Source organism: Epinephelus lanceolatus, chromosome 14 (assembly GCF_041903045.1).
Source record: "Epinephelus lanceolatus isolate andai-2023 chromosome 14, ASM4190304v1, whole genome shotgun sequence".
NCBI classification, from domain to species: Eukaryota; Metazoa; Chordata; class Actinopteri; order Perciformes; family Serranidae; genus Epinephelus; species Epinephelus lanceolatus.
The window spans coordinates 32,042,207-32,069,788 of NC_135747.1; the positions used below are offsets into that span (position 1 = coordinate 32,042,207).

At 41.6% G+C, this 27,582-nt stretch overlaps 1 protein-coding gene across 1 annotated transcript in view; it reads left to right on the plus strand.

Annotated features, from left to right (window-relative positions):
* itgbl1 (integrin, beta-like 1) overlaps window positions 1-27,582 on the plus strand; it is an 82,089-nt gene that overhangs the window by 41,760 nt on the left and 12,747 nt on the right. The window contains exon 8 of the mRNA XM_033617127.2: window positions 14,731-14,847. Within this exon, the coding sequence (XP_033473018.1) occupies window positions 14,731-14,847 (117 nt within the window). The remainder of the gene's footprint in view (window positions 1-14,730; window positions 14,848-27,582) is intronic.

Genomic DNA, 27,582 nt, shown 5'->3' on the forward strand with positions numbered 1-27,582 from the left:
TACACAGCCCAGAGCCTCTCAGCCAAAGTGGGGAGAACAAATTCTCACCTTTTGCAAAGCTGCGCTGATTAATCTTAACAGGCAGTGGACATAAACGCCCCTGGCCACGTCTGCAATATTCTGTATTAAACTGGAGTATCATAAAACTAATTGGGTGAAGTGAAATCACATTCTGAGCCAAGTAATCCCAAAAAGTATTTCGATTCAAGTTCCAATAGAAGTTTGACAGCTGCTTCAAGTACAGTTGTTGTGTGATTGGATGTAACGAGGAATGACAGCCAGTGGTGCTTTCATCCACTCCGCTATGGGAAGGGTTCACATTTATATAAATAATTGGCTACTTGAAATAAGATTAGTCGCAACTTAATTCATCAATAGAACTGCCAGACAGCAAAATGCAAAGCCAAAATGACGGTGCAGCTTTGCCAAACAGCCACTGTGCCTACGTCCAGAGGTAACAATGCACAATGCTCACGTTACTGTTGTTCCTGGAATGACTGACAACCCGCATTGTTCCGAAGTACGCTATGGTCATTTTTTAATAAGATAAATTGTCTAGTAGCTATGCAGAGCACACTGAGAAGTCTTCTGAGGCATCTCCTGTACCGGTGTTTTACACTGATGCAGCAACCTTAATCAATCAGCTTCACAGTGCTGTATGGTGCATTGTTCACTGTACAGCTTCTACATTCATTTTGCTCATTTTTGTAATTTTCTGGGGAATACCTTTCAGTGCTCCTGCACTTCAGAGAGGGAGGACACAAAGGAAAGGTACAGTACAGAGCGCTGAGTTCTGTCAGCAGCACAGTGACTCAACTTCATAATATAGTCGGCAGTGGGCGTTAGCACCAGGAGCACAACCTGCTTGGTGTCGGGATTTTGTGGATTTATCAGGGGTTAATGTGAAGCATTGATTTCCTGTTTCATTGGACTGTGGAGGAAGTCACTGGGGACTCTGCAGCGTTTCAGCCACTGCTGTGTTCCAAATGACAAGAGGGCATATGTGGACTGTAGCCTACTCTACGTTATTATAGTGGCCATAGCATGGGCCTTTAAAACACAATGGGGCCTTTAAAACACAATGGGCCCTTTGCATACCTGTGCCCAAGGGCCCTTCCACCTCTTCTATATAGGAGCAAGACACACAGATTTAAGTGATATGTGGTTGTTTGGTGTCTTTTTTGGTTGCTTTGTTGTCGGTCAGTGACTCTTTGTAGTCATTTTTTGTCTCCTTGTGATTCCTTTATGTCTTTTTATAGACATTTTGTGTCTCTCTGTGGTTGTTTAGTGTCTTTTTGTAGCAGTTTGGCTGTCTCTGAGATAATTTGTGTCTTCTAGGGTAATTTTTTTTGTCTCTTTAAAGGTACTTTTGTGTCATTTTTGGTTGTCTTGTGTCACTTTGTAGTCATTTTGTGTCTCCTTGTTGTTGCTTTGTGTCTTTATCTATCTCTTTTTTTTCCCCCTTTTTCTCTGGTCTCAGGCTCAAATGTCCATGTACTTTGCAAAGTAACTAACAGCTCTTGGAAAATAGCTCTACAGCACTTTAATTTCTAGTGTTTTACATCTACTACTGTCATCCATCACAACTGATCACAACTACAACAAGATCTATGTACTGGACTCTGCATTGCTACAGGCTTACACACTATCCACACACCCCATACAGCCCCCTCTCCCCCGTCTGCTTGTTACCTGATTGCACCCAGAAACAAGGCGTAAAGCATATACATAGTTAAGGCACTGGAGGCAATATGATGTGTGCAATACTTCTGTTATGTGTCGCTGGCCGACTCTATACTGCAATGATAAGACTGTTATGTGTTTTAATGTATCAAATACTGTAATTGTAGATTTTATGTGTAATGTATTGATTTTATACTACCTTTTAGGAACTATGCTGATAAACATCTGGCAGGGGGACTATCAATGTAAATCAGCCCCTGGCTGCAATTGGGTGCATCTACATTTTCTTTTTTTCTTCTCTTTAAAAGGAATGTTTACTGATGTACACTGTCCCTTCTTAAACAAATAAACATTATTGTATTGTATTTTTGTAGGCATTTGGCTATCTTTGAGGTAACTTTGAGTGTTATGGGGTAAATTTGTGAGTCTTTGAGTTAATTTTGTATCTTTTTGGTAGTCTTCGGTCATTTTATAGTAATTTGGTGTCTCCTTTTGGTTGTTTTGTGTCTCTTCATTGTTATTCTGTGTCTCCTTGTGGTTGCTTTGTGTCTTTTTGTAGGCATTTGGCTATCTTTAAGGTAACTTTTTTGTCTCTGAGGTATTTTTGTGTCTCATGGGACAATTTTGTGTGTCTTTGAGGTAATTTTGTGTCTTTCTGGTCATCTTTTATCGCTTTGTAGTCATTTTATGTCTCCTTGTGGTTTCTTTGGTGGATTTTTTGGTTGTGTTGTGTTGCTTTGTTGTTAGTCTGTGTGTCTTTGTGGTTGTTTTGTGTCTCTCTAGCAGTTTGGCTATGTTTGGGGTAATTTTGTGTATTTCTGAGATAATTTTGTGTCTCATTGAGGTAACTTTTTTGTTTTTTCTTGTGTCTCTTTTTGGTCATTCTGTGTCTTCTTGTGGTTGTTTTGTGTGCCGTTTTAGGCATTTTCTGTATCCTTGTGGTTGTTTAGCATCATTTTGTAGGTGTTAGGCTTTCTTTAAGATAATTTATGGGGTAATTTTGTGTCTTTTTTGGATGTCTTGTGTCTCTTTGTATATATTTTGTGTCTCCTTGTGGTCGTTTAGTGTCTTTTTGTAGGCATTTGGCCTTTTTTGAGTTAAATTTGAGTTTTAATAAGATCATTTTGTGTATCTTTGAGGTAGTTGTGTCTTATGGGGTAATTTTGTGCCTTTTTTTGGGGTAGCCTTGGGTAAACTTGTAGTCATTTTGTGTCTTCTTGTGGTTGGTTTGTGTCTCTTTGTAGTCACTTTATGTATGTTGGCAAATTCCTGTGTTTTTTGTGTTTCTTCCAGGTCAGTAAGTGTTAATATGAATGTCATTTTGCATTTGAAGGCCAGGGGGGCCTTTGACACTACGGGTCCCTGGGTCTGTGCCGAGTAGGCACTTCCAGTAATCCATCCATGGGCCACAGACATTGCTCACATCCATGAATGGGAAAGCTGCTGATTAGATCAGGCACATGAAACATAATGCAGGGCCACTACCATGGAGACAGCTACATTAACATCACCATGAGCTAACAATGGAACAATGATGACAATATGGCAAACGAAGCTCACATACGGTAATTACGATATGAAGCCTCAACCTTGCCGAAGTGCACTCTACAAATAGACCCAATTTAGTGCCTTTGAATGCCTCAACTATTCATTACATATTGTGTCTGTTCCATAACAGACTTTGGTTTTGACGGCCTCAAACCAATTCCACAACAACAGGGTTGAGCAGGCATGGTGGCCCCCTCACATAATGAAACAGCAAAGATTAACTTGTGCTGGGAGAGTTAATTAGCTTTAATTCCTCCAGCAGTACCTTTAAATTATCTCCAATTGCTGCAACAAAATGGAACTTTAAATTACCCTGTGCAATGGAACAATTAATGGGATCCATATATTCTTCCTTTTAAAAATTGCATTTTGTTTTTGCCATCCCAATCTATTCCGTGACAGTTTAAGTGTACATCTGCACCAACCTGCACAGTGCTGAATAAATATTTTCCGATGCAAACACCTAAATGAATGGATCCAGATCCATAAAACTGTGAGACACAGTCAGATAGAATCAGAATTTGTAATGCCTGCTGAGACCAGCAGTTTATGTCTATTATATAATAAACAATAAAGAGGAAAGCTGACTGTGCATGTTTGCATACTTTAGTGTTTAGGGTGGCTCCTATGTGTGCATGTGTGGTTTAATTTCATTAGTCTTATTTTCATAGGGTGTCCATTTGGTTTAGTGAGACAAATAATTGTAACACAGCAAAGCTTCGATGGAAAGCAAAGGATGAGCAGGGAAAGAAAAGGGAAAGGGAGTGAAGGTCTGTGAGAAACACAGTGGAGCGAGACAGGAAGCAGGGTGGGAGAGTTGGAGGGGGAGAAAGAGAAAGAGAGAAAGTGAAGGAGACAGACGTAGAAAATCACTTAGGCATGGATGAATGTGGTTGGTAGAGATGGCAGCTTGAGCGGAAAAGCCTTGAAATTTGAAACAGCAGCTTCAGAGCTTTTCTTCCTGAGAGGTGGAGGCAAGACGCTTGTGGATAGCACATTCTTTATACTGCGGTATTTCCTCAAGGAAACACCTGCTTTCAACATCTTTCTGCTGATTCCCGGGATTCCATTCTCTGCTCTCTGAAGTGTGGCCTGTAGTAGACATTAACTATGTGATTGTTAATATTTAATGGCACATACGCACATTTTGCACGACTGTATTTAAGGGGTAGTCCAGCACTCTGTTATTGTATTGCTAGAGACCTGAAAAGGACAGATTAAACAAGCAGTTTTGTGCCTCCATAAATTAACATCCATGTCTGTTAGGGCTGGAACTAAAAATATTTTCATTGTTGAGAGCTGTGTCAATTATTTTCTTGATTAATAAGTTAATTGTTTGGTATATAAAATATCGGAAAATGGTGAAAAAAAGTTGACCAGTGTTTTCCAAGGCTCAAATATCTTGTTTTCTCCACATCCAAAACATAATCAGTTTACTGTCATAGCAAAAGTAAAGAAAACAGAAAGAATCAAAGACTTTTGACTTTTTTTCTGACAAAATTGCTCAATGTGATAGTTCAATTATTAAAATAGTTTGCGATTGATTTAATAGTTGACAACCAATGTTTAATTGAATAATCATTGCAGCTCTAATGTCTGTCCAGCTTTATATAATATATGTTGTGAAGAATTCAAAGGAATAAAGTATATTGCAGTCAGGAACACTGAAGTGAAAGAAAATTTTATTTCCATTTGCAGTATTATATTTGGCAGTATGGCTCTGTTCTGGGGCCTCTCTGCCTTTCCTCTGTCCTATGCAGAAAGCCTCTTCCATGTGCCTACGCAGAATGCCTAAGGAAGAGAGAGCAAATCTCCGTCCTTCCACGTGCTTACATGGAAAGCCTTAAGGCAGAGATAGCACAACTCTTTGCCCTTTCATGTGCAAATAAGAAGAGCCTGAGCCAATGAGAGCAAATCGCCCTGCCCTTCCGTGTGCCTACATGGAAAGATTAAGGCAGTGAGAGCAGCAGCAAAGACCCCCTGGGAACAGAACAGAGCAGCATCAATGACAAACAGACATGACACTGATAAGTCAGACACAGCATGCAAAAGGAGGAGCTGGGGTGGAGGTGGGTTGTAAAGCAGCTTGCAGAGGAAGCAGCAACAGTAGGCAGGCCAGAGCAGTTTAAATAGGGCGCCCTGAATGAGATTAGCCAATTGGTTGCATAGAAAGGAATCATGTGATCTATCAGCTGACTCCCTTCCATCAATCAGCTGCTCCATCAGTTGATTGGGCTGTTTGAGATCAGCTGATGTAGCTGGGATGTGAGCTGAGCTTAACATCTTGTCCTGCCTGAACTATGCTCAAATTTTCTGGCAAAATGGAAGACATCACGATACTGACATGTATGATTCCAGTGAATTGTTCTCAGTGAGAAACATGCTATCTTCACTGAGTGATGGTGTGGCCACAGGAGTGTTTTTGCAGAGTATTATGATGTGATAGTGAAGCTGACCCTTTGGATAGAAAATGGCATTATTTCATCATTTTATTCTATTAGACATTGTGTGAAATTTTGTCATTATTAGCATATGAATTCTTGCGTTATGGCCAAACCTTGTTTTGTGTTGTCACAGTGACCTTTGACTGCTAAAATCTAATCAGTTCATTATTGAGTCCAAGTGGACATTGGTGCCAAATTTGAGGAAATTCCCTTTAAGGTTAAGGATATTGGGTTCACAAGAATGGGGGGGACGAATTGATGGATGGACAAACCAAAAACATAATGCCTACAGCCACAGATGTTGCAGGTGCAGAGACTGAGATATATTGACTTTTAGTTTCTTACATGGATTAACTGAAGGTGCAGTGAAATGGTAACTGTCTTTACCTTGTACAATGTCACAGTGAAACAGAAAATATAGATGTGGGCAATCATTCCGAGAGGGATTTCATCAAATCCTTGAGATTTGATTGGATTGCTTATAGGGGCTTTGTGAATATGAAACTATACACAACGGCAGAGAGATAAGGAGCTGAGGAGGAGGACCGCTCACCTCCACCCACACTTCCCTCACCTGTGTTGTTAGATGGAGAAGGGAAAGTAAAGGGAAAAAACGAGTAAATTAGACTGCAACTAAGCTCTTCAAACACAGACCTCGTACTATGATATTGCTCTGCTTGCTATTACAACTCTCAAGGTAATGGTTAAGAGCAGTTGTATACAGTGTGATGGAATTAATCACATTTGATTGGCTAGATGCCCCCAAAATCCAGGATGAATCATGAAAAATATGGTAACATTTTACAGGAAGAGAAAAGCAAGGGATTATGATGCATTCAAAAATGTTTTGATTGACAAATTTGGCAAAGAGATTAGACAACAATTAACAAAGGGGTGCTTCAGTTAAGCTTTAAAAATTACATGATCTTACACTTCCCACAATGCAACCCTTTTATTTGACTCTCCCTGCTTGATAAACTCCAGTATCCATCAAAGTCCATGCACCCACAGGCTATTTGTTATTAAAAAACAAATTGGAGTCCCCAATCCCGAACCAAAAAACCCTGATGACATCACCAGGTATATTTTCCCAGACTTCAGAAAACTCCCTCTCGTGGGGGCAATGGGAATGAACCTATCGCAAAAAGGTGCAGAAACCAAATGGATTCACAGACTTGCCCAAGGTTTTGTGAAAAGATTGGTCATGAGCCAAAGGGCAGCTGATTAAGTGTTCATGTCCACTGGAAAAATGGGGAAACGTGTGGATGCATGCGCATACGTGTCTAACGTAAAACCAGATGGCAGCCATCTCTGCCAAGTCAGTCTGCAGCCGACCCTGACACCAAAGTGGGCAAGGTCCAAAACCTGATCACATTTTATTGTTGAAACATGTTTATTTATGATTAATAAAGTTTGCAGTTTGATATGCCAACAAATTCTTACTAATTTTAGCAACACCAACAAGCTAAGACACAGTTTATTAGAAAGTACATGTTTGACAACATTAGGATGTAGTGTTGTTCGAGGACATTGGGACTTTATTATCATCTCATTTGAAGACATTGAGATGTAGTCTTGTTTGAGGACACTGGGATGTATTCTTGTTTAAGGACATTGGGATTTTGTTATCCTCTCATTTGAGGACATTAGGACGTTGTCTTTTTAAAGGACATTGGGACTTTATTGTTGTCTTGTTTGAGGACAATGGGGATGTAGTCTCCTTTAAGGACATTGGGACTTTATCCTCTCGTTTGAGGATACTGGGACTTTATTGCCAACTTGTTTGAGGACATTGGGACTTTATTGTTGTCTTGTTTGAGGACATTGGGACTATATTGTTGTCTTGTTTGAGGACATTGGGATGAGGTGTCATTTGAGGACATCTGGACTTTATTGTCATCTTGTTTGAGGACATTGGGACTTTTTTATCGTCTCGTTTGAAGACATTGGGACTTTTTTTTATTGTCTCTATTGACAACATTAGGAAGTAGTGTCGTTTGAGGACATTGGTTTGAGGACATTGGGACAAATAATATTTCGGGTCTCAGCAGGATATATAATTTTTAGTTTTTAGGGGTTTTAATCAATGCCCAGGGAGGAACTTGAAGAACAGGTTGCTTGTGCCTCTGTGATTAAAGATGTGACATTAATTCTGTTGTATTGGCTTTAACCAGATCTTCAGCACTATCTGTCGGTCAATAGCGGAAAATCAGACCCAGTCTCTGTAACAGTGGTTCGAGTTTTGTTCGCCTGTGCATCTAAATGAATTGATTACTGCAGCCTGCTTTTATTGTGCACTTCACTGCATGTGTTTTTAACAACTATCAACCACTTAATACATCCTGATACTGACAATACACCCGTTTGATAGGTGCTTCACTTTGGGTGCTAATGGAATGCTTTTATTCACACCACAGGCTGAGACAAAGCACAGAGGGGGCCGTCGTTTGACTGGATTTATTAGATTTGGTGTGATGCTGGACTCATTGCAGCTGTCACACAACTGAAAATGAAATCAAGTCAAAAGAGACGGCAGGCTTTGAAGATAACAAGGCTGCCAGAGTGGGTTTAAAACTGCCAATCCATGGTGTGAGGTGATTTGGAAATCTTGTGGAGTACTTATCTCCAAATCTAGGTTGAGTCTTAATTTTTGTTTTAAGTAGTGCAGTCAGTGAATACATGTAGATTTAACATTGGGTTTAAATGTTTTTTGACAGTATAAGCAAATATGTAGGTGCAATACAAAAGCTTTGTTTTGTGCTTTTGCCTTTGTGTTAGTTTCGCAGCTCTCTGGTGAGAGGAGTGTTGCAGCTGTGGTTGTATTTATGCAGACTGGCCAGTGCTGCACAATTTTGGTGCTCATTTTGACATGAAAATGGGCATGCATTTTCACTGGATTCAGACCACTTTCCTGAAAATGGAACAAATGCGAGGAAGACACAGACGTCTCCAAAAATCACATGAATCTTCTATTTTTGTTTAATTTTGCAGCTTTCCCTTTTGATTTGAACATTTCAAGCTCACATTCAAATTCACATCAAAACACTACCTCAGTGTGTCTCCGAAAGTACTTATAGTAATGGTAATGGTCGACCTGCTCCACTGCAGAATTTATGATGGCTGATGAGGTCACTGTAGCCACGTTCTATCTGCTGTCTTTAATTTAAAGTCTTGGGAATTTCAGCATGATTTAAACAGGGTGGATACTTAAAGGGGACCTGTTGTGCTTTTCCTTATTCTTTGTCATATATATAATGTTACAATGTCTGATGTTCATATTAAACTGCCTAATAAATAATGAGGTAGCAAAAAGACACAAGGTAGTGGCAAAAACCCTCAGGCGTCAGACGGTTCTGAATACACTGATTCCAACTGTTTTTTCTGCTTTCAAGACAAGCTGACGTCAGCTCATGATCGATTTCTTTATATGGCATGTGGTCCAGGCATGCTACTACAAGTGTTAACATTATGTTACATTATGCTGCACTGCTAAATGTAGCTACATGCTAACATCAGGGAAACCTGTGATCTTGGTTGCTAACGTTGTTAATATCATCCAGATTTCTGATCATGTTTTTGCTGGAACATGTCCAGTTATGTTGAGAAGATTTATTGGTGATTTTTAATGGGAGAAAGTGCTACTATTCTCCGTTACATTCATTCTCCTGGCTGCCAGACGGTGCTGAGACCATGGATGTATAAAGAGAACTCCATACATCATCGGACATTGGGCCCCGTTTGGTGACTTTAGAAGTGCATCTCTGCTTTTTGCAGATGATGTGGCCCTGTTCGCTTCATCACACCATAACATCCAGCATGCACTAGGGCAGTTTGTAGCTGGGTATGAAGCAGTTCGGGATTAGCATCAGCCCCTCTAAATCTGAGGCCATGGTTCTCTGCTGGTTCTCTCCAGATTGGGAGTGAGTTACTGCCTCAAGCAAGGGAGTTCAAGTATCTCGGAGTCTTGTTCACAAGTGAGGGTAAAATGGAGCCTGAGATGGATTGATGGTTTGGTGCAGCATCTGCAGTGATGCAGGCATTGCCCCAGACTTTCCTGGTGAAGAGAGAATTGAGCCAGAAGGTAAAGCTTTCAATTTACCAGTCCCTCTACGTCCCAACCCTCACCTATGGTCATGAGCTCTGGTTAGTGACCGAAAGAATGAGATCACGAATACAAGCAGCCAAAATGAGTTTCCTCTGTAGGATAGCTGGGCTCAGCGAGATAGGGTAAGGAGCTTGGACATCCAGAGAGAACTCAGAGTAGCTCCTTCATGTCGAAAGGGACCAGTTGAGGTGGTTTGGGCATCTGATCAGGATCCTCCTGGGCGCCTCCAGTTAGAGGTGTTCTGGGCACATCCGATTGGTGGGAGGCCCCGGGGTAGACCCAGAACACGCTTGAGGGATCATATATCTTATCTGACCTGGGAAGGCCTCAAGATTCCCCATGACAAGCTGGAAAGTGTTGCTGGTGAGAGGGATGTCTGGAATACTTTGCTCAGCCTCCTGCCCCCCTGCCCTGGCCTCAGATAAGCGGTTGAAAATGGATGGATAGATGGACGGACGTTGGGCCTCGTTCATTCCTATGAAAGTTGTGCAAAAAAGTATAACTTCCCTGTGTGAAATTACTTGGATCTTTCACTCTGCCTCTGCATTGCCGGGCTGATAGAGCATGCTAAAGACTTTCACCAGCCAGTCGTGCAGCTCTTATAGACTTTCGAAATGTTCTCAGATCAAATCCTAATACTGAAATGAATCATTTGGTGGGGCTGTGATGCTCAAAAAAATGTACCCACTGATTTATACAGACATGTCTTTCACAATTTAAGTTTACAGGAAAAGGTCTTTTTGGACCCAATGGCAGAAGGTGACGGACCCCAAAGCTGTAATTCTATAGTTTGTCTACTATGTCAATTTGGCTTCAAAGCCCAGCGGTATTCTTGAGTGCTTGTAGGAGATGCCGAGATATGGAAGGCACAAAAACACTGACCAAACAGAGTAGACTGGGCTTTTTTGAGACGAGGTTTAGTTTAAATAGACAGGCACTAAAACAGAGCGTTTCAGATAGAGGGAGAATTCACGTGTTCCAGCACAGACAGTGTGAGGAAAATCAAGTGTTGTTTTGACCATTAAAGCATGAAAACATGTTCTAGTAGAAACACAAAATACAAGTATCTTTAAATTAAAACATCGGACGTGGCACCTGGCTGTAATATTACTGTAGTATTCTACAGAGACTGCAGCATTTTCTCTGCAACATGTTTATGTACTTTGATGTAAATGGAGATATTATGGGAGTTGTCAAAGAGTGTTTTTTTCTTGGGAGCAGCTTCCTTGGACTCTCCTCCTACCAGCTTAACAAAGTGGAAACAGAAGAGCTGACTTGATTGACCATTATTCAAGCCTACTTGCTGATTAAGTATTCATCTACTTAACAATGTATTAATCCTGCTCCAGTCCATTTTCAGCGTGTGCTGCACTGCAACACAGCTGCACCTCTGCTCACCAAAACGGCAAAAATGGATTTGCCACACCCTCACCTCACCTCTGTTTGCACGCTCATTTGCGTCCTTCCATGAAAATACAGCCAAAATGTCTCAGGCCGGTGTCTACTGATGTGACTTTGTCATTAAGGTGTTGTTCACCTCAGACAGGATGACAAATTAAACATCAACACAGACGCACACTGGTGTCGGCCGTTTGACGAGTACAGAGATAATCGATAAGGCAGGGGTGTTATGACATCACCGGTTGCTAGGGTAACAGAGTCCCCAGAGCAGATGGTGGTATGTTATATGTGAAGCAGGAAGAGAGGTTGCTTGTGTGTGTGTGCGGTCATAAAAAGTGACAGTAATGTGACATGGCCAACACATTAGATGACGCTGTCAGTCGAATGGCTGTCTTGCAAATTCATGTTCGGCGCTATTTATTGCCCTTAATCCCCCTCAATGAGTCATCAGAAGATAAAGGCAGGCACACTCACATTATGGATATGTTTTAGGTCTTGTTCTGTGTCACTTTACACAAAATGTACCCAGCAGGGCTACAAACAGGGAAACACTCAGGGTGAATAATGATTGTGCAGAAAGGACATACCCAACTCAATAAAAAACAGGAGAAAAGAGAGAGACACTCAGTATGCAGTGTTTTTACCATCTGTCTTCACTGAGCTGGGAAATTCCCTTTGTGCAATTATTTTTCATGGTGGGCAGCTTACCTGTTTGTAGCCCTTCTGGGTGTCTTTTGTCTGCAGTATTGGTGGATAGGAACATTTAAAAGATGTCCAACTGTGTGTGTGTGTGTGTGTGTGTGTGTGTGTGTTACTCCTTTGTCAGTAGAGCATAGAGCACAGAAGATAAACACACATTTTATGCTAATGCCATCTATTATGCACTTTTATTCTTGAGCTCTATTTAAGATAGTAATGAAAAATGCACTCTGCATTTTAAGTTGATTACATTTCAGTGCTCAGTAACATTGTTGCTAATGTATCAGTAAAGTAACATTATTAAAGAAACAAATTGTTGTTACTGTAAGCAAATGACTTGGAGCTAAAAGTTTGTGTGCATGACAAAAATCAGCCATGCACAGTGTGAGCACTGACAAAAAGTGACTATGACTAGCTCTTTAAAAGACGTTTCTCCCGTTAAAGGGATACTTTTGTGTATGAATTACTCACCCCATGTTGAATTGAATTTATGGGGAAAACTGAATATTTTTGATAAATTGGAGTAAAAGGTGAGCTTGTTAAACAATAGCAAAATTAATTTAAAACATCTATTTACAAACTCCAATGCAACTCATACAGTAAAATCCAAGTTTCAATTAGCCAGTCGTATGCTCAATCCTATTGGGCGGCATTGTGGTGCAGCAGGAGGGTTACTGGTTTGAACCCCAGGGTGCCCTTCTGTGCGGAGTTTGCATGTTCTCCCTGTGTCAGCGTGGGTTTTCTCCAGGTGCTCCAGCTTCCCCCCGCAGTCCAAAGACATGCAGGTTAATTGATGACTCTAAATTGTCCGTAGGTGTGAATGTGAGTGTGAATGGTTGTCTGTCTCTATGTGTCAGCCCTGTGATAGTCTGGTGACCTGTCCAGGGTGTACCCTGCCTCTCGCCCAATGTCAGCTGGGATAGACTCCAGCCCCCCACGACCCCTAACAGGATAAGCGGTTACAGAAAATGAATGATTGCTCAGTACTTCCCAAACGCATGTTTTTTCACATGGGGGCGAAGGTAGTGAAGCTCTGTATTAGAGCGGGTCGTACACTAATTCGAAGATTGGCGGTTCAATCCCTGGTTCTGGCAGTCCACGTGGCGAGTATCAGGTGGCACCATGTACGGTAGCCTTGGCCAACAGTGTGATGGGGAATGTGACTCTGTAGTGTAAAAGCGCTTTGTGTGGTCGGAAGACTAGAAACGCACTACACAGATGCAAGCCAATTGACCATTTTCGTTGAAACCTGACTATTTAAAACACCTCAGAATATGAGTAGCACATGTGCGTTCGAACTCTGCTTGTGTATTCCACTGAGTTCAAATGCAAACGCTTGCCCAAGTGCGCTACTTGACCGCGTGTGAGACTGTCTATGCCGAAATTTCTCAAATAGCAAGGTCTTACACCTTGTTTGCTCCCAGTTTAGCTTTGTGTCCATATGTCTGTATAGTACACAAGTACACTCCCTGGTGGAAATGCATCTCTTTACAGATGGATAGAAACACCACTGCAGAAATGGTTAACAAAAAAAAAAAGTTCATTTTGATTGTTTTTGACATCCAATCTTGTGGAAAAAGGATTGCATGTAGCAGTGCAGAGACAAATGCATGCCTTATGATGCTTAGAAACAAATTCGTGAGGAGGCTGGTCTGTGAGGTGTGTAGCATGATTTGAGAAATATGTTGTTAAACAAGTAATATCCACTATGCGTGCACTCCACCAGCTAGCATGCTACCAATGTTAGCTAGCTAAACATGCTGTCAAACGTTTCACTTGTATAAAAAAAAAATGTATAAATAGAGCTGTATTACAATCATCAATCTGTTAGCTGATTTGTTTTTATGCTAACTTCCTGCGCACAGTGCATACCGTCGGTCTGAGATCTTAAGTTAAATTTTTTCAACTACTTGAGGCAAATTCTGGGCCAAAAAAACTGAAGGAGTTTTGCAAACACATCGGAGATCACAGAGGTTCTAAAAGGAAATGAATGGACTTCCTGTTGACTCATACGTACACAAAGCTATGTGGAAACGAAGCATTAGATAAAAGGCATAGGTTTGGAGGTACTGAGCATGCAACTGGATAATGACATTGAGTTAATGAGTTGTGTGAGAGATTGTTAATGGATGTTTTAAAGTGGTTTTGCTGTTATTAAACGTGGCCCCCATTTACTTCAGTTCATCAAGAATCGTGTCAGTTTTTGGATTCTTTGTTCTACAGAGTCATACAAGAAAAGCAAAGTTTTCTTCACTAATTCAACATTACACAGGGAGACTAATTGATATACAAATGATAATTTTGTGGGTAAAGTATTCCTTTAAGCCTCCGAATATCTGTGTGGCCTACACTAAGCCCATAATTAACATAGCTCTGAGCAGCCTGGTAAAATGATCAATGGGCAGGTATGCTGCACACCTCCAATGGTAGTTCAGAATAGATGATGTTTTTCTAATGAGCTTCACCATTAGCAAAGCATGCTCACTCAGGAAGTTCCCCTGTGGCCTTCTTCACTGGCAGCTCGCTGATTGAAGTGGGATAGCAGCATCTCGAGGTATGTGTGTGTGTGTGGGTGTGTAGCCCATTTGAGTGTTTATTAGAATGAACGATTTACGTATGAGATTTCCCCGTGTGGCTGGAGGGAATGTTGTCAGGCAGATTAAGTCTAGTTTTAAATCAGTCATCTACTGTAGGAATGCAAATGACTCCCCTGAAATACAGGTTGAATAAAGAGGTAAAAACTCAGGACGCTATGACACACTTTAGGAAAAGAAAGAATATTCTGCCACCGAAAAACAACTCTGCCATGAAACACTGCTCAGATGTGAGAAAATGTCTCTGTTTTTGTAGGTCAGTGCCAGTGTGGACAGTGCACTTGCTTCCCACCTGGGGACAGCCGTGTTCATGGCAAAAACTGTGAGTGTGACGACCGTCAGTGTGAGGACATCAGTGGAGAGGTCTGTGGAGGTGAGAGCGCATGCACACACACACTCACTCACACTCACACACACACACACGCTCATCCAATCTTTGTATCCATTAAGGGCTTTTCAAGTTGTGTGAGCAACAGAGGGAATTGACAGAACACGGCAATAAACAGATGGCAAGTCTATGTTTCAGGATTACTGTTCAAGCTGTGTCGAGAGGTGGAGAGGGTACTTTCAGGCTTCCAGTGTTCCACAAGTAAAAAGGGCTGCTCATTTTCAGCACAAACAATGACAGGAACCACTTGTACACACAGATTCGTTCTTTAAGTGGCACGTACAAGTGGTTTAAGAGTACTGCATTCAAAAACATTTCTTACCTCATGACTTGATCAGACATGTTTGAATATTTTACGGATATCATCCAAAATAAAAACCCAACAAGGTTTTGTCTTTCTTTTCTTACATGTTCTTTACATATTTTGGCATGGCAGCTTATATCGTTAAGTAGTTGTTTTAAAAATTCTCACACTCCTAACAGCTGCTTCAGGGTCTTTGCCATCAGGGGAACATCCCCTATATTGCAGGCGACAGTGTAACATCACCTACTGCATGATCCGTATCTCTTGGGTGTTTTAAACCCTGTCATGTCCCCTTGACCCCTTCTCCTGTCTAAGTCAAGGACCTCTGTGTTTTAGGAAGACATTTTAAGGCATCTCACTTGGTATCAAAGTATTCTCTATTTCCTTCTGTCACAGTACGACGCAGCTCTGATGACTCTTTGTTGGCAGTGGTATTAATATTTAATTGTTTTCGGGTCCCCAATAAGACTACTCACACTGCTACTTATAATAAGTTTACTTCTGCCAAATTCCGACTGCAGGGCTCCGGTCAGAGCAGTAGAGTGTAGATCTCTGCCAGGTGACCAAGTGGCCGCCCATTCAGTAGGCTATATCTTCAGTAGTTAGCTAGCTAACCCTACACTTTTCAGGGTCTGATTTTGGTTTTGGAACAGGGAAGAAACGTATATCTTTTTCCAACCTCTCCAGGTAACGAGTATCATTAATACACGACGTGCCCCAGGCACAACATTTAGCTCCAAATCCACAAAACCAGCCTGAAATTGAAGGAAATCTGAAACGACTGCGTTAGAGTCAATGGAGCACAGCTGTGTTGCTGTTGGACCCTGGTCTGAGCCAGCCCGATGCTAAGTTTGCATCCGGGGTCGGGACTTGCCAAAGGGTCAGTTTAACTGCCTACTTACTTACTTAAGGAAGAAGCACAAATATCAAGCAAAATGACCAAATTAACAAAATCTTCAAGTTCTTCAAATTTAAAAGCTTCTAAAACGCTCCCAGTTTGGTATGACACTGTGCGCCAGACGGAACAAAACCTGGTTGCAGCTGGAACATGGCGCAGCTGTGCCTGGTAGAGTTATCCCTTCCTGCCCCCTTACAGTTAACATGGCGGTGAAGATTACAAAAGATGGATATTCATTCATCTCACATCATGCCTAACTTCATTTCCTCATAATCTGTCATGGAATTAATCTGCATATGATTCAAAATGAGTCCAAATCTGTTCAGCCACATTAAGGGCCAAAGTGTAGACAGTAAGGCTTGTTGTTCTTAGCTCAGCCGATTTCCAGAAAACCTGTGCCTCCTACTGGCTGGTTAAGAGGAGTGAGATGTCAGCAGTCAGTGAAAGAGGTTCTTCAACGATTGTGAATCATGCAACCACGAGAGATCCCTGAGTATACAGTCATAAATGTGCACACAACATATGGGGCTAATTGGTCCGCTAGTTGGTGAGAATAGCTTCAGACAGATCCACACACACACACACACACACACACAACCAAATACATGATCCCCTCCAGTGTTACGCTTGACAGAGTCAGTCAATTTGCAAGACGTTAATGCAGTTAGCCGAGTTCGCCAAATCCCACTTGGAACTCTCGTACAATTGAGCTTCATGGAAAAAGAAGTGTGAGAGGTTTAGGATAAGGATATGAAAATGTTGCTTCGAGGTAATACAAGACTGTGTACATAAAAAATTCAGGAAGAGAAATCAAGTATGACTCCCACGGAGCATTTCAGTGAGAAATGTGGAATCACTGAGGGTGAAATTTTATTACCTGTGATGCTAACAGAAGCTAAATATAATGCTTTATGGAAATTCTAAGTCTATTTTGGATGATATCAGCCTTTATAGCATGCTATTTTCTTTGTCATTGCAGTGAAGCTTTCTAAATTTGCTATGGCTCTGACTTCTGCCTCTGATCACCTCCCTCCCCATTGCTACTGGGGCTTGTGGGTACTATAGAGAAATTCTTGCTGTACTTGCCAAACTGTGACAGTGGGCACCCCTGGTCAAACCTCCATTGACTGTGTTAGGCAAGTAAAAGATTTCCAAAACGCAAAATGTTAATGATGACACATTTCCATGCATGGTCAGTACTTAGTAGCAACCCCTTTGGCAGGTATCACAACCTCTAAATGCTTTCTGTATCCACCCAAGAGTCTTTCAGTTCTTGTTTGGGGGATTTTCACACATTCTTCCTGCAAAAGGCTTCTAGTTCTGTGAGATTCTTGGGCCGTCTTCATGCACTGATCTTTTGAGGGCTATCCACAGATTTTTAAGGATGTTTAGGTCGGGGGACTGTGAGGGCCATGGCAAAACCTTCAGCTTGCTCCTCTTGAGGTAGTCCATCGTGGGTTTCAAGGTGTGTTACGGATCATTGTGCTGTTATAGAAGTCATCCTCTCTTCATCTTCAGCTGTTTATAGATGGTGTGATGTTTCCGTGTTTGTTAGAATTTAACTGAATCCACAAGCCCAAAGTACAATCGATCCACCCCCGTGTTCAACAGTTGGACGGGTGTTCTACTCATGAAACATATCTTTGCTCATTGCGTCAACAAAGTTCTATGTTTCTTCCACAGGACTTGTTCCCAAAAAGCATCAGGCTTGTTTTGATGTTCCGTTGCAAACTTCTCAAGCTGAATTTGTGGTGAGGACACAGGAAAGGTTCTCTCCTGATGACTCTTCCGTGAAGGTCATATTTGTCCAGGTGTCACGGAAAAACAGTGCACCACCATTCCAGAGTCTGATGAATCATCCTGCAGGTCTTTTGCGGCCAAACAGGGTTTTTGATTTGCCTTTCTAACAATCCTTCGAGCAGCTCTCTTGGACAGTTTGTCTTGACCTCGACTTGCCCCCCCCCCGTTCCTGTTAACTGCCATTTCTTAATGACATAAGGAACTAGGGAAACAGCTACCTGAAAACACTTTGCTATCTTCTTATAGTCTTCTCCTGCTTTGTGGGCTTTAGTTATTTTAGTTTTCAGAGTGTAGGCAGCTGTTTAGAGGAGCCCATGGCTGCTGATTGTTGGGACAAGGTTTCAGGAGTCAGAGTATTTATAAAGCTTTGATATTTGCATCACCTGGCCTTTCCTAACGTTGATTGTGAACAAGCCAGAGCCCCAACAAGTTAATTAAGGTCTGAGACCCTGTTAAACGTTGTCTGAGAGCTCAAATGTCTTGGGGTGCCCAAACTTTTGCATGTTGCTCCTTTACTTTTTTTTTTTACTCTTAAATTGTGCAAAACAAAAATTAATACAGTCATCTTGCTTAAAATGTTGAAAAGCACGTTCCATCTTTAACTTAAGGGGTGCCACTGTAATTAAAACCAATCACTGCAACATAATATTTTAATTTAGCATGGAAACTTCTGTATTTTTATGTTGAGGAACATTGGTGTTATAACATTTACACCCCCTTCACGTCTCCATTTATGAAGGAAAACATTAAATGTAAATGCACTGAAGCCCTGGACACGGCTACACACTCCTCTCCTAAATACGGCACAGAAAACTACACACACTTAGTACGTACAGCATGTGCACACATACACTCGCCCACTTTGAAATTATGCCAGGAGCAGACGCTGAATTTGAAGATCAATACAGTGTGATCCTATCTGCTCTCTTTGATATCCACAGGCACAACCCTCTAAACCCTTGAGCTGAGTTTGAGAGAAATTGCTCCGAGCCTTTGAAGCTTCTGTTTGAGGTCTTGGGGAAGTTTGTGCTCTTAATTTGAGCCATTTAGGCACAACCGCTGTAATGGTTAGATCACACTGAAAAATTAGAGGCTCAATTGATATTGATATTTCCCTTTGCGGCTGCTTGTGCTGCTGTCAGACAGAGACTGAGAGAATAGAGGAAGTGAGATGAAGGTGCCGTTAATGATTGTGATGCCACAAAAGAGAAGCAGAAAACACTGGAGGAAAGTTGAATTCTTCTACGGCAAAGCCAGCAGTCTGAGGGGAAAACTGACATCCATTATAAGGCTTTACCAGTAAACATTCCTCTCAAAGGCCTTTTTTGTGTTGTTTATCTCTCCCACTGTTTAATTTGAGCACAGTAGACACACTGTTCTGTATTTTCTGGGTACATACATAGCACTGAAATCTGCTTTTTGGTCTCCGCTACACTTAACGTGCTGCAAAAGTGATTCAACATGACACATGCACAGCTTTCCAAAGTGTAAACAAACAGAGTGCAGACAGATTTTTCCAAACCGCTCTCACAACAATGAGGAGCGTTTCCCCCCACAGGTGTATCAAGCAGGGAAGTCACTTTGTCAGACTCTGTCAGTCTGTTGTTTGCTTCACTCTGGGACATTTGTTGCTCAAACTATTTGTGCTCATTCTGAAATTGACACGCAATCTGTCTATTCTGTTTCACCCAACACACAGATACGTGCGCGTGTGTGTGTGCCTCCCTCTGAGTGTTTTTTTTTTTTTTTTTTTTTAATGTTGTTTTGGTCGGCTGTGCCATTTTGTATCAGTGGTGCATTGCAGCATCTGAGGGTAAATTTCTCCTTTAAAGGGGGATGCAGTATTTATGTGAATGGATTACTGGGGCTCATTGTGTGCCAGGCTATCCAGAGACAATTCTTCATGAGGCGTCCGGGGAGAGCCTGTCTGAGCACCAAACACCAACGCACTTTACACACATACACACAAACATGCTGTCAGGCTGACAATTAAGTCTGTATACTCAGAGGCCTGTGGAAGTTATTGGGTGTTTTGAGGAGCTTAGAGGCACACTAAAGCAGGTACCCGGAGTGAGGAGTGGGGATCAAACAGAAAGTAGCTTTACAGCGAGGGGGCTGTAAGGAAAAAACTTCCCAGTCCAGAGTACAGTGCTGTCAGTGCCCCCTGGATGTTTGGGCCTCCCTGCAGACAACAGAGAGGAGAGGAGTGAGAAATGACACTGGCTTTTTGCATATAATTCAGTCCTCCAGTGTTAACCAGCTTGTCAGTCAGCTCAGTCCACACTTGGCTCTCGAGGGTTTTCTCCAAACATAAGAGGAGGGGAAGAGAGCAGCCGAAATATCCACTTTACACACTGCTGTTGAGGCCTAAGTGCCCATTCTTAAAGCCTCTCTGTGCCCCTTTGTGTGCATGTGATATGAGATTGATTGAAAAGATACTGACGCTTCCTAAATTTGGAGCTGCACGTCATGAGACAATAGATAGTTGTCTGACTCTAGAGCTGGTTATATGAGAGTACCATGTGCTGATAATATGGCAAAATATCCTATAAATTTTGGTTATATTCTGTTGGTTTCAAAATCTGTTTAGTTTTTCAGGCCAAGTCTGACATACAGCATCACAGCTTTTGAAATATTGGAATTTCACAGACATGATTATGACTCGGATGTTGACATGGATGATATTTATATTTATGATATTTAAGTCTGAAGCCAGTTATTATGTCAGCCCCCAAAGGACATGAGCGTGGCATTACTGTTTAGTCAGATTGCCTGATGGGTATCAAGACTCTGCTCCTCTTCTTCCAAGACCTGGCTTGATGTCATGTCAAAAAAAGTGAGACACCCATGTGTATCTCCAGGACAGGGCCCTGGGACCAGGACATCTAAATGGAATGCAGCCATTATTTATGTTATGAACTACTCTTGTGCTCTTCCTGCTACTTAGCCGAGCCGCCACAAGAAAGTGTTGGCATTGTACAAGTCTGCAAACTACAGATAGGTTTTATCTGAACATGTCATACATTTCTAGAGTAAGGTAGTATATGAGCTGACTTTGTCATGGAGAGGTGGGGGGACCTTATGTCACCTGTGTCAGACACCTGCCAAATTGCAGAGCACTGTTTGAGATCAACAAAACCAGCTGTTATTTCAGCGAGTCATCACTGTGTTTGCAGCAACTTTTTAGCTACCAAATGTGGGTGTTTTTTAGTGATCTGTTACTGTGTTTCCACAGGGGAAAGTGCCACAAGAAGCATTTGTTTTTTAGCGAGACGTTGCTGTGTTTCCTGCCAGGATAGTGCCACATAAGGCCGTTATTTAAAGCCAAAACTTTTCTAAACCCTAACCTAGGGATGCACGATTTTTTTTTCTTTTTAATATTTGATATGCTGATATATAACAACTTATTTGACCAATAACTGATATCCACTTTTTTCCCTACCTAATTTTAGTGATCATCAAGCCTCTTCTTTAGTGGTATTAACATCATATTATACACTCATTCATTGTCCGTAACCGCTTATTCTGTTAGGGGTTGCAGTGTGCTGGAGCCTATCCCAGCTGACATTGAGCGAGAGGCAGGGTACACCCTGGACAGGTCACCAGACTATCACAGGGCTGACACATAGAGACAGACAACCATTCACACTCACATTCACACCTACAGACAATTTAGAGTCACCAATTAACCTGCATGTCTTTGGACGGTGGGAGGAAGCTGGAGTACCTGGAGAAAACCCACGCTGACACAGGGAGAACATGCAAACTCCACACAGAAGGGCTCCCCCACCCCGGGGTTTGAACCCCCCCCACCTTGGATTCGAACCAGGAACCCTCTTGCTGTGAGGTGACAGTGCTAATCACTGCATCACCGTGCCATCTCATATTATGCATGCATACTGTTATTGTGATGGCCCACCAGCAGATGGAGGCATGAAATACAACTTTTGTCAATGCATGTAATATTCATTCATTGTGCAAAATAAGAAAAAGCATGTTGGCCGATATGCTGATGATGTGCCAATATTATCCTGCATCCCTTCCCTAACCAAGTAGTTTTTGTGCCTGAGCTTAACCACATTGTAACCACACACACACGTTATTGAGATGTAAAGACACGTAAAGTCAACATATCTGCTACATAATAACGCACAATATAACTGTAATGTTAAAGGTAAATGGTTTGCAGAAACATACAGTGTACATGATCTGACTTTGTCATCGGGAGCTGGAGCGCATGATGGAAGGTGTGATATGTAGAAGAGGAGGCTACCAAGCTGCAGACCACTGTTCAAGAACAGCAAACAACAAAACTTGTTGGTTTTTAGAGTGGCATCAGCGATTCCAGTGTGATTGATTGTGCCACCAAAACTGGGTATTTTTTAGCAAGACATCTGTGGAATATTCAGCCTTAATTGTGGAAACAAAACAGGGAGACTGATGCCAAGCTACAGACCAATGCAGACCACTGTTTGAGACCAACAAAACAATTGTTTTTTAGCAAGACATTTTTTAATAACCATGACCGAGTGGTGTTTTGCGCCTAAACATAACCACACATTAACCACAGCGTTGTTGAAATGTAAAGAAAAGTTAAGTTTCAACATAACAGCTACATACAAAACCCAAAACCAGTGAAGTTGGCACGTTATGTAAATCGTAGATAAAAACAGAATACAATGATTTGCAAATCCATTTCAACTTATATTCAGTTGAATACACTGCAAAGACAAGATGTTTAATGTTCAAACTTAGAAACTTTATTTTTTTTTTTCAAATAATCATTAACTTAGAATTTAAAGGCAGCAACACATTGCAAAAAAGTTGGCACAGGGGCCTTTTTACCACTGTGTTACATCGCCTTTCCTTTTAACGACACTCAGTAAACGTTTGGGAACTGAGGAGACCAATTTTTGAAGCTTTTCAGGTGGAACTCTTTTCCATTCTTGCTTAATGTACAGCTTAAGTTGTTCAACAGTCCGGGGTCTCCGTTGTCGTATTTTACGCTTCATAATGCGCCACACATTTTCAATGGGAGACAGGTCTGGACTACAGGCAGGCCAGTCTAGTACCCGCACTCTTTTACTATGGAGCCATGCTGTTGTAACACGTGCAGAATGTGGCTTGGCATTGTCTTGCTGAAATAAGCAGGGGCGTCCATGAAAAAGACGTTGCTTAGATGGCAACATATGTTGCTCCAAAACCTGTATGTACCTTTCAGCATTAATGGTGCCTTCACATATGTGTAAGTTGCCCATGCCTTGGGCACTAATACACCCCCATACCATCACAGATGCTGGCTTTTGAACTTTGCGCCTATAACAGTCCGGATGGTTCTTTTCCTCTTTGGTCCGGAGGACACGAAGTCCACAGTTTCCAAAAACAATTTGAAATGTGGACTCGTCAGACCACAGAACACTTTTCCACTTTGCATCAGTCCATCTTAGATGAGCTCGGGCCCAGCGAAGCCGGCGGTGTTTCTGGGTGCTGTTGATGAATGGCTTTCGCTTTGCATTGTAGAGTTTTAACTTGCACTTGCAGATGTAGCGACGAACTGTAGTTACTGACAGTGGTTTTCTGAAGTGTTCCTGAGCCCATGTGGTGATGTCCTTTACACACTGATGTTGGTTTTTGATGCAGTACCGCCTGAGGGATCGAAGGTCACGGGCATTCAATGTTGGTTTTCGGCCTTGTCGCTTACGTGCAGTGATTTCTCCAGATTCTCTGAACCTTTTGACGATATTACGGACCGTAGATGATGAAATCCCTAAATTTCTTGCAATAGCTCGTTGAGGAATGTTGTTCTTAAACTGTTCGACAATCAGCTCACGCATTTGTTCACTAAGTGGTGACCCTCGCCCCATCCTTGTTTGTGAATGACTGAGCATTTCAGGGAAGCTGCTTTTATACCCAATCATGGCACCCACCTGTTCCCAATTAGCCCGTTCACCTGTGGGATGTTCCAAATAAGTGTTTGATGAGCATTCCTCAACTTTCTCAGTCTTTTTTGCCACTTGTGCCAGCTTTTTTGAAACATGTTGCAGGCATCAAATTCCAAATGAGCTAATATTTGCAAAAAATTACAAAGTTTACCTGTTCGAACATTAAGTAACTTGTCTTTGCAGTGTATTCAATTGAATGTAGGTTGAAAAGGATTTGCAAATCATTGTATTCTGTTTTTATTTACGGTTTACACAACGTGCCAACTTCACTGGTTTTGGGTTTTGTAATAATGTACAAATGTTACAAATCCGTGGTTTGCAGAAACGTACAATGCCAGCATTTATTCCAGCGATTGGGCTGCAACAACACATCCAGACTGCAAAAAAGAAGACACAATGGAGTTTACGCATGGCTTCTATTAGTGACATTGATTAAGTGTAGTGTGTTTTACACTGATCGAGTTCAAGTGAAATATTTACCAGTGGTCAATGACCAGTCAGACTAGCAAATTTCCAAACATCCTGAGATGAGGAGAATGACCTGGATGCTTTATCAAGCATTTGACAGTGCAAAACACACTGTGGCTTTCTTCTGGTTAAGGCAGAGGAAGGATGCATTTCTTGGAGCATTAAAAAAGGAGCTGCCTGTCAGCTTGTTACAACAGATTTGGTGTTGAAATGTGAAACTATGAGGTTAAAGGATGTGAACTGGGACACACACGACAAAAATCTGCTTCTTATCAAGAGCTTTTTGTCAATTATTATGTTGTTTTTTGCTTTTGCATAAAAGTGTTAACACAGTTTGGGATTTTCCTCATTTTAATTTTGTTTGTAACAAAAAGATTTGGAAACACACAACCGTCACTCCAGCCAAAATATCACTGAAGCTTCTTGCACCAAACACATGGCCACAAAAGCTGTCATCGCGTTGTCACATCAGCTGAGGTGTCAAAATGAAAATAAATGAATGTTTTGTAAGTCCTTAAAGTTTTATTTTGTTGAAAGAAGGAAAAAATCTCTCTAGAATTTTTTGTGCATGTTATTTTATGTTTCAAGACACAGACACTCCTTTCTTGAAATTTCTTCAAACAAGTTGATCCCTACTGGAAAAAGTGATGATATTAGCAGTCAGATATGATTTCATAAGGTTGAAATGTTTGCAGGGCAGCAACATTGTATGCATAGAGGCAAACTCAGATCCCTCCCCCTCCCTTACCACTTTCTTTTCCTCTTACATTACTCACTCAATCCCATCCTCTCTCTGTAGCGATGAACTCTTAACCTCCGACAGACTCTCTCTGCATACAGTACAGATCTACGCTGGGCTAAATACCACATTCACCACCATCTCTAAATGCTACAGCACAATGCACACTCTGTGAAAGGCAGGTGCAGACTAATTGAAAGAGGGCTAGGTTGCCGTTCCCCCAAAGCAATTAACCGCTCTCCCAGGCTGGCTGATTGAGGCAGCCATGCATGACCTGCCATAGCTGCCACTCCACTCTAACTGAGACAGAAACTAGCTAACTTTCATTTATAACCTCCCAACAACACCACCACCACACACACACATCCTGGATACACCATCCCCCACCTGTACCTCTGATTGCATAGCATCAGGAAGTGATGTGAGGCGAAGGGGGGGATGACAGAGATTGAGAACTAGTGAGCAAAGACAGTATTGATGTATTATCTATGGCTGTACAATGATCCATTGCGAGCTGCGTCCTTCAAGCTACTGGAGATTTGATTTTTCTTCCTCATCCATTTGCTCAGAGAAATCGAAACATCAGTATCAAAATTGAGAGTTTAAAGGAATAGTTCAACATTCATCATTTTCACTAACTGTCTAATTCTATACAAAAACTAAAGTGTAAAACAAAAAGTTGTGGGATTTTTCATGGACTTGGCTATTTATTTTTGTCTTTTACCTCTAACCACACTAGTTGTTCCCACTGCTTTCAGCCTTAATGCTAATTGGCTTAGCACATATTTAACATAGCCTACAGATATGAGAGTGGTATCAATCGTGTTATCTAACTCTTGACAAGAGAGCAAACAAGTATGTTTCCAAAAAGCAAAAACTTTTCCTTTAAATAAACATCAATACTTCATGGAGCTTGTTTATAACATTTATAGCATTTAAGTGTACACAAGTGGACAGCCAACCTGGTCTCATTCTGAAGTCATCGAAATCCAGCGCTTGGGCAGTGACTTGCAGCATCAGACATTGACAAAAAAAAAGCCGTCCTTAAACGTCAGCATGATACCTGGCCTATTGCCATTCTAGTTTAACAGTGCTTGGCGGCGTCAGGGGGAAACATGGTGCCACAAGAACAAAGGTAAGGCGGCAAAAGTCCAAGTAGGGCAGGTGGGAACGGTGGTGGATGGGTCCAACAAACACCGACTTTCACCCAGGAGAGCGGTGTTTGTGTCCCAGAAGATTTTGAAGCCAAACCCTGTTCTTTTTTCCTAAACCTAACTACCGCTGTTGTACCGATGTTGTGCAATTATTTTGAAAGAGACTGCATGTAAACGGTAAATTTCCTGTGAAAACAGAAGTGTATTTTGAAAGAAGACAATGCATGTAACAGGTAGAACTTGACACATCTCCGTTCACACCTGCACCTATCATGCGTCTCCAACTGACCACCTCTGCTCAGATTTCATTACTGTCCATGTAACTTATGCTGAAAGGTCAAAGGGCCCCACCCACAGTTATTACCCCCACGCTTTTGCTCGCTGTTTGATAGCATGCTCGCTAGTGACATTAGCGGTTGTGTCGGTACAGCTGGAGATATCACTGTCAGTAGAATTCAAATTACATGATATAGAACAATACATGGTCATGCAACAGTTCATCCAACTCAAAAAATGGACAAGTTATTGTGTTAGCACGCTGTCACCAAAACAACCACCATGTCTTGTATTGATGACGTCCTTGTCCTTGTCTTTGTTGGGGACTCGTGCGTCTTGGTGGTCGTATACACTTGTATTTAGTGCTGTCTGCTTGTGACTGGATCACCCAAGACTCATGTAAATATCAGTTGTAAAGAGACTTTTGTTTGTCAGTGTAAAGATTTGAAAATGTTAAGCTATTGCAAGGTAAATCATTTAAGTACATTTCCCAATTCAAATGTGAGTCTTGGGCTGAATGTGCAACTTTACGAGGAGTTAAATCTCAACTAAAAAAAATCTAAATTGAAAGGAACAGCTGCTTGACTGAATCAATACAGCCGTACATCAAACAATATCCAGCAGCACAGTATGGATTTACCATGATGGAAAAAATGCTCTGCTCGTTACCACCTCTGCAACCTGGCATCTGTAACCAGATGTGAACATAAAGAAATCAATCCATGATGCAACTGCCTCTACATGATGTGATTTGAATTGAAGTAAGCACATTGTGAGTAATCCAGAGGTCCTGTTGGAGATAAAGGAGGGTATAAGTGAGTGAGCGTGTGTGCGTGTGTGTTTGCTTGTTAAAACCACAGTGATGCTGTCGGCTATTAAGACATCCCAGCGCCCAACTGCCTTTTTCAACCAATTAAACATCTCTGGTTTCTTGTGTGTGTGTGTGTGTGTGTGTGTGTGTGTTATTGCCTTTCTTGGTTTTTGAAGCGTTGGAGATTTATTAAGGACAGGACAAGACCAGTGATGACAGTTCCTTTCATGTCCCCGGGGGAAATACAATAAGCCTGCTGCGTCTCTCCCGTCTTCCTGTGGCTCTGTCTCCTTGTACTGCCTATTACTGTCAGGGTTCAGTGTCTACA